This window comes from Hemibagrus wyckioides, linkage group LG02, assembly GCF_019097595.1.
Source record: "Hemibagrus wyckioides isolate EC202008001 linkage group LG02, SWU_Hwy_1.0, whole genome shotgun sequence".
NCBI classification, from domain to species: Eukaryota; Metazoa; Chordata; class Actinopteri; order Siluriformes; family Bagridae; genus Hemibagrus; species Hemibagrus wyckioides.
Genome location: NC_080711.1, coordinates 7824166 through 7840085, shown reverse-complemented (window position 1 = coordinate 7840085; position 15920 = coordinate 7824166). Strand labels below are relative to the sequence as shown.

At 36.9% G+C, this 15920-nt stretch overlaps 1 protein-coding gene across 1 annotated transcript in view; it reads left to right on the top strand.

Annotated features, from left to right (window-relative positions):
- crhr1 (corticotropin releasing hormone receptor 1) overlaps positions 1-15527 on the top strand; it is a 140544-nt gene extending 125017 nt beyond the window's left edge. Inside the window, exons 12-14 of the mRNA XM_058405397.1 lie at positions 3070-3205; positions 4969-5010; positions 11938-15527. Of these exons, the coding sequence (XP_058261380.1) occupies positions 3070-3205; positions 4969-5010; positions 11938-12078 (319 nt within the window). The 3' untranslated portion in view covers positions 12079-15527. The remainder of the gene's footprint in view (positions 1-3069; positions 3206-4968; positions 5011-11937) is intronic.
- Positions 15528-15920: the final 393 nt, after the last annotated feature.

Genomic DNA, 15920 nt, shown 5'->3' with positions numbered 1-15920 from the left:
ATTGCAAATTAAGATGGGGAAACTACATTGCCATGGTAACATTGCCAGTAAACTTGCGGTGAACCAGGTTAAGGTTACAGTTTACAAATAAACAGTTTATTAGGCATCTGCAATCATAATTAATTTATATATATTGGCAAAAATCTTGTGCCTCTCAGGTCAGATTATGTTGTGGACAATAAAGTGATTGGCTCTTACTTGTATCCTGTCAAACACAATTGGACTTTACTATACTCATGATGCCCATCAAGCAGAAAACTCTCTTTTTTATTATTATTTTTTTTACATTCTCCTGAGTTACTGTCGGTGCCAGAATGCTGTTCTGGATCTCCAAGCATCAAAATTTGAGCAACATTTTGGGGGTCACCGCCATGCCAGCAAACTATTTGAAAAGGCATGCCTTGCTTCAAACCACAAAAATAAGCATCTGGAGTTCATTGGAACCAAAGTGGTCACGTGAAAAAACTCGAGCATTTTGAGCAAGACAATCGGTGGGTTAATCAGAAAATGAAGGGGAAAAATCTCTGCTGTCAAGTATGCTGAGGATCTGTGATATTGTGGAGCTGTTTTTCCTTCAAAGAAAAGGAACCTCCATCTGTCGGTGTATGTAGAAGTAATCTACAGAGGTACTCAGGGATACAAACTTTTGCACACACACACTGAGTATACTGTAGATTTTAATGTGTAAGGGTTTGCTTGAACAGACAGAGGTCCAATAGATGTGTTTCCTTTCAGACTGTCAGTCATTGTGTGAGTCCTGTATGATGCACCTGACAGCCTGTAGCTATTATTCATGCACTTGCCAGGCACATTCAGTGTCCTGTGGCAAAATAATTCATGGGGTTCAAACCAAATCTATCTTAATGTCATTGTGTTGAACAGTCGGTGTGACATCCATCTTAACATCATCGGTTGAGAACGTCGCATTAATCTTTATCATCGCATGCAAGCGATGATTAAATTCCTTTCAGATAATCTGATTGATTCGTTTGCCAATCATTTGATGACAGTAATGCAGCCCTGTCATTTGCAGTAATTACACTGTAGAGCAACAGCCTTCCCTGATGATTATGCTTGCTAAAATTCTCTATTGGATTTTAATCAAGGAGGATTTTTGTTGATGTTGCTTGTTTTCTTTCTTTCTTTATTTGAGGATCAGAAGCCTGTGACTTATGCATTACAGCACAGTTAAATTCTTTTCTTCGCTTATCCTGGCTTCATAGTGTAGGAAAAAAATGATGAGGACGTTGAAGATCTTGATGAAGAAGAAGTTTATTACAGCTTAGATGAAGTACTTTGAGTCAAAAAGAATGCCTGCTCAAACATTTTAATCTGTCTTTCCTGTAATTTAAACCTTTGAGTTTTGCTCTAAATGCAAATTGAGTGCAAGAACTGACTATCACCCAAATGGCCGTCTGATTACTATTATTTAGCCGGATGTCTGTAAATGCTAAATACAGTCACGTACAACTTTGCTCAGAGATGGTCCTTGATGCCTTGCTGCTGCTCCCATGCTAAAACTGATTAAAGGTTATTCATTTAGTATTCTACATATATTCCTCTATAATATTTAAGCCATTTGGGGAACAAGTTCTTTCTGTCTTATATTATGGAGTGGAATCCAGGTTGAGGCAGTCTGTAATTTCTTATAATATGAAATTCAGGTCCAGAGCAAGGATCAGTCATGATATGCCCCCTGGAGCAGAGAGGGTTAAGAGCCTTGTTCAAGGGCCCAACAGAGGCAGCTTAGAGGTGCTGGGGCTTGAGTCCCCAGTAACCCACAGCCTTAACCATTGATCCAACTTCAACCACCGAATACAACTCTATAAAGAAAAGAACCTGCTCTTATTTCCACCTTCGTTTGCAAAAAATAAACGCAATTAGGGACCTTGTGGTGCAGAACTCAGTACACCCATCTAACAAGGTTTCTTTTCAGTCCCTTCAATATCAAATAAGAGAAAAAATATACTACATTTTTTAAAAAAACAAAAAAAATGCACAGGTCTCTGTTGCAGCCCAGTCCCATTTGCAAACCCTTCAATCTCAATTTTCAGACAGGCAAAGATTCAACCTGACAGTTTGTTAGTCAGTTTTGGGTCACACTTGAGCATTTTTACATTCATTTGCAGTGAAATGACAGACTTCCTCTGGAACAATTTGCTCACCTCACGCAAAAGCACCAGGCTGCTGTGCTTAAGGGACCAATATATAGTTACAGTTTAAGCAACACTCTAAAAGGTTTGCATGTGCTGTGACAAAATAAACCCAACCAAGCTCGTTTGCTTCCAGAGGCCTGCTTCTTTTATATGAGCAAAATGGCAACATGGGCGGTGTGAGAAAAGGTTCTGGAAATCAGTAAAGGTAATATTAGGCTTTAATTTAGATCTCCGAAGGGTGTCAAAATTATATTATTTACTGTATTTTACAAAAGTTTGTGGACTTCTGACCATAACACTTATATGTTCTTGTTAAACATTTTTATTTCAGATTTAGTCTTGGTTTGCTATTAGAACATAGCCATCTTCTAAGAAGGTTTTCTACATGTGGCTTTGGAGATTTGTGCTCATTCAACTACAAGAGCATTAGTGAGATCAGGCTCTGATGTCAGGTCAGAAGGTCTGAGGTGCAGTCAGCAATCCAGTTCATCTTACAGGTGTTCAATGGGGTTGAGGTCAGGGCCTTGTGCTGGATATTCAAGGTCTTCCACATCAGCCTCGGTAAACCATGTCTTCATACATTAGAGGGAGCTTGCTATGTGCATAGGAACATTGTCATGCTATAACATTGTTTGGGTCTAGGAAAGGAAACTTACAGGTTCAGAGTGTGTTTTTTAGCAGCACTAGTCAAAAAGGCATTAATATTACTGTTTGAGGCAGCAGTGTATTTTTTAGTCCACAGTGAAAAGACCTTTACGTCAAACCGTTTCAAAGCATATTACCAGATTGCACAAGCAAATTAGCCCTCTGTTCTTGGAATCGTACAGCAGTTGAACAAACTTCAGTTCATGTTGAGCAAGTCTCTCGAAACGTTCTTGAACTGACATCTCTAATTACATCTCTCTCATTATAGGAAAGCGGTGAAAGCCACTCTGGTCCTGTTGCCTCTCCTCGGCATCACCTACATGCTTTTCTTCGTCAACCCCGGAGAGGACGAAATCTCCCAAATCGTCTTCATCTATTTCAATTCTTTCCTTGAGTCCTTTCAAGTAAGCAATATCCTAATTGCTAGTCTTGAAAGCATTACAGCATAAAAAACATGAGTTATATTCCTTTTTTGCTGGTAGTGTAATTTAGTTTGTCATCTGTCACCATAAAACAGATTAAATGGCTATAATGGTTTATTTTAAAAGATGACTCTCACCATTGAAACGTTTACATAAGCGTCACGCTTGTGAAAGTCATAATAATAATAATAAACTGTTTGCAGTTGGTCTTTTGCCATTTTGGAAAGTCATATTACATTGACGCCGGCTTGGCAAGTCGCACAGGGTTTGAATATGGAAGCAGTTAATTCACATAGCATTGTTTTGTGCAACTCTTTAAAAACAGGCCTGTTCTTGTGTTAGAGGTATTGAGATATTGATTTCAACATTGCCTTCAAAAGAGCAGGGCCAAAAATATTTCGTTTTATTTTCCAGAACAATCCTGATTTCAACCGAAGCATGATCTCACCATCTACAAAGCACATATTCATAAATCCTATAATAATTCCGTTAGGTGCATTTTATACGCTAACTCTAATAATGCCACGTAAAGCCCTTTGTAACTAAAGCAACTGTGACATTTATTTACTATGAAATATATTAGAAACCTTTTAAATGTCATCATTCAACGCCTCAAGAAAAGTGAGGACGCATGTTAAATTGTTTATTATTAAGCATTATGACACTATAAACATTAACATGATTTCCGCAATGTTGATTCTACACATGATGAACATGTTTATGTGCTATTTACAGACATGTTATGTCTATTATTATAAACAGATGAAGGAATTATTTATAGAACATGGCTTCATGATGCATGATTTGAGTTTAGAAAAATGTTTAGAGTGAAGCATTGCAATCTTACAAACAGTTATAAGCACCGTTATTCATGGACAATCCTAACTTTTCCACCTCATAAAGCTTTAATAATGTGCTATAAGTAATTCTTTGGTATGACATGAATTCTATAATGATTTATAGCACTGGTCATACTAGCTAAGAACAGGAAATAAATGCAAACTGTATGACATTTCCAGTTGGTTAAACATAGAATTGAAAATTCATCTGCTGCCATAAAACGTGGGTCAACTCAACGGTGAAGATTTGTTTCAACAGTGGATTACTTTTCATTTTTTATTTAAGTTGTCATGACAGAAAAGAAATGCGTTCGCTTAACTTAAAGAAGCTATCATGGTTTACAGTGTATTATGTTTTAAAGCCTTATGAAATGCTCTTAAACTATTGTGGAGCTGCTTTTATGAACATTTATGTAAAGTAATGTGAAGATGCCAAGCCTTGATGATTCATATGTCTTTGTAAATGCGCATCTAATGTATTACCTAATACAAAGAAAGTGGTACCTTACAGATTATGTAATAGAGAGCATGGTACACACTTCATATGTAGAGATAAGAAATTTCATACAATGCAGTTAATGAGAATATGCGTTTCTTGCGAGGATGGAAAAATGAGGCGATTGATCACTGCAACAACTTTAATGTAAGAATGCAAAGAAAGAATGGTTTGAGTTTAAGCAGGAGAACAGCTCAGTTGTTAAATTAAAATGTTATTTCATGGAGTAGGAAAAGCAGGCGGTACTTATTCTAAAAATAATAACTGTTTTTCCTAATCAGAGTGAAATTACTTCTGTGTTTCTCATTTTTTTTTGGCATGCAGTTTATATTAAGCTTATGTGAAACACATGCATGCTTTCGTTCTGCCTGATTTCATCCTAAAATGACGTAATCTCTCTTTCTCCCCAGGGTTTCTTCGTGTCCGTGTTTTATTGCTTCCTGAACAGTGAAGTAAGTCAACTCTTTTGCATTCCTCTCCCGTTCCACTCTTTCCTCTTCTAACAAGCCGTACTCATTTTACACGCACAGGAGCATATCTGCACCGTGTCCCCTAGGGAGAACGGTGGTAAAAACGCACTCTAAGTCAAAGCTGTCGAAAGTCTGAAGTGCAGCGCAAGCAAACCAAGTAATTTGGCCAGATTCCCTGGGTCTGACCCATACAATCGATAAGATCACATTGAGCTCCAGTTCTTGCTCTCAGCTGTAGTCAATAACAAAGGGGTCAATAATGATAAAAACAGGATTGTCATAAAATATTCATCCACGCAAGGAATAATTATGGTTTATCTTATAGAAATGGTTTGAATTTTCTAGGATTTTTTAGCTTAGAGGATATCCGGGAGTAAAAGGAGGACTACCGACATGGAGAAGAAAACTGATCCAAGGTCACTCAGAATCGATGGTAAAATCCGAAGAACAAAATCTGAGCAAAGCATAATATCTAACCTTTGTACTCGTACTGAAAGGACAAACAAGTTGTAAACATCAATGCTAACACTGATCTATTTCCATAACCCGGTAATATAATATAGAGGTTGACCTCCAATACACTCAAATCAGCTACAGTATCACACTAAGCGGCGCAGCGGGAGGAATTCATGCCTCCCAGCTTGGTGTTTGATCCTGAGTTCGACTTGCTGTCTCTGAGGAGTTTTATATATCTGTGTGGGTTTCTTCAGCGCTTTCTGGTTTCCTCCATCAACCCGATAATATGCTAGTGGGTGTTCTGGCAACTGTAATGAATTTAATGTTCACAAAGAGTACAAAAACATAAACGCATTAGAACAAACTGCACCAACTAGCAGTAAGACAGAGTGTCATGTTTTACAGATATATTTCCGGGTTTGGTAGCTTAGTGGTTAAGGTGTTGGACTCCTGATTAAAGGTTGTGAGTTTGAATCCTGGGTCCACCAAGCTGCCCCTGCTGGGCCCCTGAACAAGGCCCTTGTTGTATGAATGAGATAAATGTAAGTTTCTCTGGATAAGGGTGACAAATGGTAAATGAATTCCTCCCATTAAAATGTCCCTGTTTGTCCTGAAGGATCTTTGATATTTAGAATTTATTGGAACTCTATTTGTACTTCATTAGAAATAAAATGATGTCGTGTTTTGGGAAAATTCTTGGAAATTACAGAGGGTGCTGTGGAAGTTTGAAAATTCTAAAAGATAGATAGATAGATAGATAGATAGATAGATAGATAGATAGATAGATAGATAGATAGATAGATAGATAGATAGATAGATAGATAGATAGATAGATAGATAGATTATATAGTATAATATTATTATATTATATAGTATAATAGTATATTATCCTATTTCATATTTATATATATATAATATACTCTAATTAATTTTAGATTATTATCAGATTTATATGATTTATCTACCTATAGATAATGTAAATCATCCTCTAATTATGTAAAAATATCAGTTTGCATCTAGACCTGAACAGGAACCCAATTTGATCCTACGGGATATTTATGTCTTGTCCACAAAGTCAGCAATCATATAGGAATGATGCCAAAATATGATCGAATTTTTTTTTTTACAAGGGTCATTTTCACAAGTGGCACAAACCAGGAAATATTGTATGTCAGGAATATTAAGATTAAAGTAAAACAAAACACATTCAAAAAGCTGAATGTGATATAAATGTTCTCCAATAACTAGTAGGCACCCTTTGCCTTCAAGCCTCTGTCAAATCATCTAAACAGATTTTGGATCATCTGAATAATATTTGATTCCCCCATATCCCAGCACATTCCACCTGATATGTTTCTTCTAACTCTTCCAGATTTCTTGGAAAATCTTGTTCATTCTTCATGATATATCTGTTATAACTCTCCCAGATGTCACACACCATCTCCTTCATATCAGCTCTGGAGGCATAAAGGATAGTGACAAATACATTATTGTTATGTTTTTGCTTTGTTTTATGATTTGGCTTTGTTTTGGTTTATTTATCTTGTTGCGGGATATACCCACATTTGATTGAACTTCTGTTTAATCACAAAGATAGATAGATAGATAGATAGATAGATAGATAGATAGATAGATAGATAGATAGATAGATAGATAGATAGATAGATAGATATTTGTAGATAAAAAAAAATAGGCCATGCAAAATGTTGCCCTCAGATTTTATCATCATCATAATATCATGTGTAACAATATTTGTAACCATAACATCATAGTTTTTATCAGCCATAAAAGTTTACTACTAGTAAATTTTAATTTTTTTATTTATTTTTTTTTACTTTTTTAGATAAAGATGCAAGAATAATGTGTTGCTATTAAATAAATAAATAAATAAATAAATAAATAAATAAATAAATAAATAAATAAATATTTTGCTGCCCCAAAACCCAAGATGGTCCCACATTTGCAAATTCACTAATGTTGCATAAAATTATAATATTAAGAATATTGGCCACAGATAATGTTAATACTGATTCATATGGCTTTATTGATGTGAAACTGAACCTGCCTTCCAATTTTATCTAATGAGATCTGGTTCCTATGCTAAACTTGCTACCTGGCAAAATATTGAATAGTTCTGTTCTTCATATCATAAAATTACATTATAAAAAAAACTTTCACCAAGTGCAGCATGGCATAATGTGAATTTGGAATTGTTTATTCGCGTAAATCTGTTAGATTCTTTGTAATATCTTTGAAGAATACAATCGAATCCTGCTTGTATGATTTGACTTTATAGCTACTTATACTACAGATCTATTTAAAGCACAATTCTGGGTAAAAGGAGGTGATTCATTTCCTATAGCAGCAGGTCTGACAGTAGTTTATATTTTATTAATGCACTCATTTTAATACATTATGCTTTCTACTGCAGCAACTTACACAAGGATTTAAAATCATTTATAATTCCTGATATTTAACATTAATGGAAGTGCTGTAAAGTCTTAAATTCCGTACTTGTATTGCATTCAACTGGAGAGAGAGAGAGAGAGAGAGAGAGAGAGAGAGAGAGTGTTTCTGAAGTTTGAACTGCAGGTTATACTCCAGTGTTTAGATAGGCTCTTGGAGCTCTGCTGAAAACAAGGCATCCCAGGAGGCATATCCTACAGACTAAACACAGAATGGTGGCTCAATGTTTATCATGACAGGCTTCTCATTGATTTGCTGAGATGTGGGCTAGGACATTTCTTTGACTGGCAGATCACTGATTAAATAAAACAGCCTTGCTCTGTCAATGTTTCAATGTTTTATTACCTTTCAACAATGTTTAATCACATCTGCACAGCATTCTGCCTGGCTTTCATACCATTTAGAATGCTTTTTTTCTCAGTTAGTTATTTACTGTATAATTTTTCGTGATGAGAGAGCAGACAGTAGGAAAGCATACTGCATAATATTTTTCCTCATTAATAATTTTCTCTTATTTTATTTCCTCTTCACCCCTTGTACAAATATTGTACTACATGGGTTATATTACAGGAAGTGTTTCATTCCTCTTACACCACAGCAATTTTCTTATGAAGTAATGAACGACACATCATGCTTTTTATCCTTTTTAGCATTTTACATTTAACTGTCCATGACTTGCCATGTTACTGAGATAACAGGAAGTCCTGATGACTTTCCACATGACTGTTATAGCACTGATTATGGAGACTCTGTCAATAATTGTTTAATGAACTTCATCAGTGCTGATGCATTTTTCCTTGTTAAATAATAACAACATTTTGCCTGTGTATTGTTCGGCTTAGATTATCCATTTGATTACGTCAATGGTCACAAGGCGGGGGACACCCTGGACAGGGTGCCAGTCCATTACAGGGCACACTCGCACACATCATGACATACAATTCAGAGATGACAATCCACCTACAGCTCATGTATTTGGTCTAGAGGTGGAAAGAATTAGGAAACCGGAGTACCAGGAGGAAAACCAACAAAATACAGGGGGTAACAAGCTCTGTGAACACAAGTCTTCAAAAGCCTGGAGCTGATAGATAGATAGATAGATAGATAGATAGATAGATAGATAGATAGATAGATAGATAGATAGATAGATAGATAGATAGATAGATAGATAGATAGATAGATAGATAGATAGATAGATAGTGAAGTGAAGTGCTCTGTTGTATAGACGATCTAAACGTCACTCACCGGATTCTTTCACTACAACAGCTCAGAGCAAAAGCTGTTTTCTGTGCTCATGCCACAATCCGTTTAATAATCTTAATCTTCAATAAAAATGCCAAATTGTATTAAGCAAACAGTTGAACATTACTCAGAAGAAGAGCGTTATTCGCCGACATGTTCTGCCTCTGATCTACTTTCCGACATATCCGTCAAACATTCTTCCCCATCGAAAAACACAGCACACAGCTGTCTTCCCCATTATGGCCTCACTGGCTGAGGACACATTTAAAGGTCACATGGAAATTGAGCTGACATTTCGCTTAATTCCCACTAGAAAACTCATGTAATCCAAAAGAACATAACCTGATATGTAATTAGTGCCTTTTTTTCACCCTGTGCTCTTGAAAGTTTTAATTAACAGCGTGGAAGTGCGTAATGTTTTAATACAAGTCATTGTTCCTTAACATTATGAGATGACCTCTATTAGATAACAACAGTTATAACCTTTAGCAGGGTAACATCAGAAGACATGTGGGGGAAAGTAAAATCAGGCAAATGAGCCATGATTTGACACCAATAACACAGACAAAGATCTAAACACAGAGCCAGAAATAACAAGGTTGAGACTTGTCGGAGAATAAATTTGTCGGAGAACTGGACCGTACAGCACAGGAAATGAATATTCAAAACAAATGAGGGGAAATAAGACACAGGTAAGAAATTAGGTAGAAAAGACAGAACTAAAAATAAAAAATAAAGGCATGTGGCAATCTACGTCATGGAAAAGGTGATCCGTGTCAGGCTGGTGAGCTCGTGACACCTGATGTGCTTGCATTATTGTGTTGTGTTGATTTATAGTCTTCTGGAGTTAACAGTTAAGCCTCTTGGAGGTGAACTAGCATAAATAATAGCAGAATATTTTTTCTTAAATGTTGTTCAAGATAAGATAAAGCTTTATTGTATTTCCGCACTGTGGGATCATCTTTTATCTTATCTTATCTTATCTTATCTTATCTTATCTTATCTTATCTTATCTTATCTTATCAACAGTGTCCTACATTACCCACAATGCCATTCGACTCACCTACTGATATTGGCGCCACTGTTATTTAGCCCTGGCTAAAGAGCTAGCCTAGCACAGCCTAGCCTTCTGTATCTCTATGTTCATTTAAGCAAACATTTTTGTCCTTGAGTCTGTTTAGCTCTCTCATTTCCACACAGGTTCCAAGAATTCACCTTTTATTCTGTTATCACTGTAAGGAAGTAGAACAAAAACGTCACAGAATTAGGAATTATTCAAAGGAAAGATTGCAAAAACGTCAGACAAACAGCAGAGCACTGGGAACAGCATCCATATAAGCTAGGCAAGGTCAGAACAGGGAACACAAAGTCAAAAACCAGGTCGTCAAATAGCAATAGATGAGCACTATGACATCACAAAAGTTCAAGAACTGAACGTATACTACACAAAGAATGAATTATATTGTATTATAAAGGGTGATAAATAAAACATACATAATTAGACTATCATAACATTGGTAACTGGGAGCTGGAGTCTTTGGGGCCCATGTTTGTGTGACAATCACCCTCATTGTACCCTTATCTAGAGTGACTTACAATTGATTTCATTTCATACAACTGAGGGATAAGGGCCTTGCTCAAGGGCCCAGCAGTGGTAGCTTGGTTGCCCTGGGATTTGAACTCACAACCTGCAAATCAGTAGCCCATAGTAACTATGCTACCACATCCCCTCAACACCATTTACTCGTCTTCTTATAAACAGACAAGACGAACCGTCTCGGCCCTAAGTCTCGGCCATACGTCGTTTACAGTAGCATCATTGCATTCTGGAGCTTTAAGTCCAGCATTTTCTGTCTTCAATATTTTTTCTCATTAATATGATGTATATTACTGGAAAATGGTAAGTGATAAAGAATCTCTTCCTATTGATTTTCGGCGCTAACAGCCAAACCTGGTCATGATCCCTGATGTTTGAGATCATTAACTGCCACTGTAACTGCACTGGCAATGTCACCCTGTCATGTCAGTGACTTAACTTATTCCTCGCAGGAATAATGCAAAGCAGGCAACACATCAGCACCAGAACGTTACATATTTTATCTATTGAATAACGAACTGCTGAATTTCAACACGCAAGGAAAATTCTTGCTGAGAAAGGTCGATTATATAGGCTAATGCTAAGCTACAGCTGTCACAATTTCCCCTCTCAGCTTGTGATTCGGGGCATTTTGTTTTGTTTTAAGCTCATTCATTGTGCTTCTTCTTGTTGTGACATATGCTTTCGTTTTGTTTCGTTTTCAATTCTAGTCCTGCCTCCTCCTCTATCCTGTCATCGGTGTATTTCCCAATTGTGTTTCCCTGTGCTTTAATTGTCATTAATTTGTCTATTTATTCCCTGTTACCATAGAGACCATTTATATATCTACTTGCAAAGTCTTGCCTCACTATTTGTCCATAAATTTCTTTGCTTCTCTAAATGAATAAATAGCAAATCGATTTTATGCATTTGCATCTTGCCTCTCACTACCACTCATTAACACAACAATACTGAATGCCATTTAATGCAAAAAAATGTGTAAATAGCAACAACCAATGGCTGGTTTATTAAACCATCAGTAGTCCAGGATAATAAAACACTGTGTACAATGTACGGTTCAGAATTATCCCAAATTATTTAAATCTTGTTCTCCCTAAAGATGAGAATTTGAAGTTATTCAGACGTGATTGCTCTCCCTCTCTCCCCAGGTCCGTTCAGCTGTCCGGAAGCGCTGGCACCGTTGGCAGGACAAGCACTCAATCCGGGCACGGGTGGCACGTGCCATGTCCATTCCCACCTCACCCACTCGGGTCAGCTTCCACAGCATCAAGCAGTCATCCGCTGTCTGATCTTAACTGATATCGAGCACTACAACTTTCCTTTTAGTGCACTCCCCCTTACCCTCCATTGCTAAGCAAACCCAGGGAACAGCTGCAGTCCAAACAGGGTACAAGACCTTCAGTTCTATAATGGCGCAAAAAGTGGTGTGCAAACGTAGACACAAGTTCTAGACTAGTCTACCAGCGTGGTGGTGGAGAAAGAGAGATGGGAGGAAGAAACCTGGAGCAGGAGTTACCCTCTGATCAAGTGAGAGGGGGGTGAGACTACTCGATCATCCTCTGAAGAATAAAGGGTAGAAATTCCAAGCTTCAAAAACACTGTGATGGGGCCTGTCTGGTTGTAATGGTCAACATTTAATTTAATTGCTTTCCCCTTGTCAGCTCTTTTTGTGAGGGATTTTTCACTCAGAGACTGCTGGGGTCAAATCAGGATAAAGTTGTATCAGGATAACGGAGCCTGGAAGCGTTATGGAAAAGTCTGTCGAAATACCTGCAGCTTCAAAACAAAGCATTTGGTGAACTTTGATGGTGACACTTTCCATGTGGTCATAGATGGAACAGGCCAGTTTGGGATAAACAAAAAAAAAATTTTTGTTGGTATTAGGTAGCTGAAGTGTTGTATATTAGAATGGGTACAAGTTCAGAGAATATATGGACCATCTCTCAAATATAAAATGATTGCAGCTTTCTCAGTCTGCTGCCCTTTAACATAAGGAGTCATTATAAACATGAATACTCAGTTAAGTCTTTTATTTTGTTCTCAAACACAGTCAGTTATCACAGAAAGGATTCAGAGGTTTGTTAAAGCACTACCCTTTCTAATATCACAACTTCTCAAATGATTTCCCACAATTTGTACCATTCCATTAAGCAAGTTAAACAGAGAGATTACCTAAGACAGTAGTAACTACAATCAACCCCAGAAGCTAGCATATGGCTTGTGAGGTTTTTGTTTAAGAGTATTCATTCAAGAGGACCAATAATATAATCTTAGAAGCTATGAAATTTCAACAAATATGATTCGTCCTTATGTTTTGTCCCATCACTGCATTATGGAAAGCTATTGAGTTTCTTTCACTTTCAAATCCTACTTATATAAATGGTCATCTGTATTTTAGCACACTGTGAAGTTTTGGCCCGTGTGGTATATCTTACGTCCATAATGTTTTCAAGGGTTAGGGTTAGAGTTAGGGTTAACCCGATGGCCAACTTAATATATTCAAATACAATCCAGCTTCCTGTTTAGATTCTGCTTCATTCTACAGATGACTTTAGGCAAACAAGGTGCATACAAACCAAGCAGCACTAGAAATAAGAAAAGGCAATTCTCTAAATGAAAATCCCAAACCACACCAAAAGCATGTAGAGGCGTGTGAGAGGATTTGTTTGTGCTTTAAACAGACACAGTTTCACTGTTCCAGCTTTAAAAACCCTGTCAATTTGTACAGAAACTGGAAACACAGTTTGACTTTGATCACTCAAGCTTTTTGCAAAAAGACAGAAAATGTCAAGCACAAGAAGGCAGCCATTATGTTAATTGTGGAAAGTTTTTTTTTTTTCCCCCCAGGGCAGTGTTTTTGTCATAAAGCATGCTGATAAAACATTTAGGAGAGATATATGGGATGGCACAAGATTAAAGTTGCACTGCCCCGGGGATCTAAAATTCTAATCCAATCTATGATCTGTGCCATTGGGAGAGAAAAAGCTGTAAAGCTGTCCATATCAGTAAGAATAGGCAACATCTGCAAACATCATTCAGATCTCTCTGAATTCAAGGAACTTACAAACCAGAGCGAGGAAATGGTCACATGTGCTGTAACCCTACATTCAGAGTCAATGCGATAGCCAGCCATTTCTTTTCACTGTACACAGGCGTTGATGTCAGCAACAGCTGTAAGAGACAGCAGTTGAGAATTTTCTCAGTTCTGCTAATTATGACTTAGAAATGCGACAAATTAAATACAATCAGCTTGAGCCGAACATGTCGTATAGAGACATTATGAAAAAAAAGTAAAACATAGCTCGCATGGCTAGCTTGCGTTGCTACTCTGTCAACGAAGCTAGTACAAAGCCTAGCGTGTAAACAAATTCACACTGAACAGACATAAATTTGTAGTTCATGACTAGAATAGTCACCGAATTGAATTCGCATAGAGCTAGTTGGCTATAGAAGTAAAATGTATAGCTACTATTTTTTCTCATGGTACAGAAAAATGGTGGAAAGTGTAGTAAACACAAAAATGAGAAATTTGGCAGTGCACACCAACAAGAGTCAGATATGAGTGACTTGATAAAAATTGATGTGCAATTGATCAAGACTGGATTTATCGAAACTGATCCAAAAATTAGTGTATAAGATCCAAATAGTGGCTGACTCGTACCTTAGCATCCGAATACCACAATATACTATTGTGATTAAACATATGTTACATAAGTTGATACAGAAATAACACAATTCTAATGACAGACATCAAGCTGGTTCTTCTCTGCCATCTGATTTTGGTTTGATTTTATTCCAGTTTGGTCTTGGTCTTATATCAGGATTTTCCCACTCGTGCTTGTTCATTGCAGTTTACAGTATAGTTCAGTTTGGTCATTTGGTTTATTTCATACTTGTTAGCATGGGTCTTGTCTTGGCCATGGCTTAGACTATCTTGACTAGTACACTGCAATCTACAGAATACAGAATTATCCAAAACTATAACTTTGTTAAATGTGTCCTCATTGGACCTGCTATTGTTAAGCTGAAGGATGAAGCATCAGTGTTGAAAATTTCTCAGTGTTCGTTTAGCACATTTCAGCCCTCAACTCCAATCAGTTTTGTTGCATGTTGCTGGATGGTGACCCTTGAAAGTAAATAAGACACATTTCCAGGTTAGTTAAAAAGTATTGATCACCATGAAGCAACATTTAATTCCCTGTGATGACTTCAACTCGCGAGATTCCCCAAAAGTGCAGTAAAATGATAGCGAGAGTTCTTTACATGCTCTTTCAGACATTCATAATGATAGATCTATGATTTCCGACTTGGAACACAAAACCCGATATCTATTTCATTAAGTGATGAGACACGCTTTGACAGATGCCGATGGATATTTTACAATTTGTGCCGTCATTATTGTGGAAGATCACACTAGGTCCTTCATATGCAAGCACTTAAATGACATGAAAATCTTCACAGTTATGTCATCTCTGTAACTCTCTGGTTTCCCTATTAAAGCGGGGATCTTGGTTTGAAAAACAGCTCACAGGTCCATGATTCAGCTGACCGAGACCTGTGACTGCAAACTGCTGACTCTGGGCACTGGGCAGCATCTAACCTTTGGATGATATCCAAAAAGCAATGACACTCAGGATCTATAACATTTCTACATTCTCCCATGTCCTATATTCTCTAGTGTGTTAGTCAAGGGTCAAGGTGAAGTAGATAAGCATGTATGTAATTCTGTACATTCGGCCAGCACTTATATATATATATATATATATATATATATATATATATATATATATATATATATATATAAAACATAAATATAATTATATATAACAATGTACAGTTGCTGTATTTCTTGTTCTTTTCTTTTTTTAATATCTTTACCTAACATTTTTGGCTTTTATTCCCAACATTTTAACAGAAAAATCTCCACTTTCTACTCAGTGAATTTCTCATTTCTCCATAATCCCATATTTGTCCTAAGGCAACCTATCAGCAACAGATAACGTCAAGAACTACCTGGTAGTACTAAGTAACTACCACATCTAAACTTTAACAGCAATAATAGCATGACACCTAATAAAACCCGCTGTATAAAGTATTTGTTGCTACATGCACTGCTTATTTATGAGAGTAA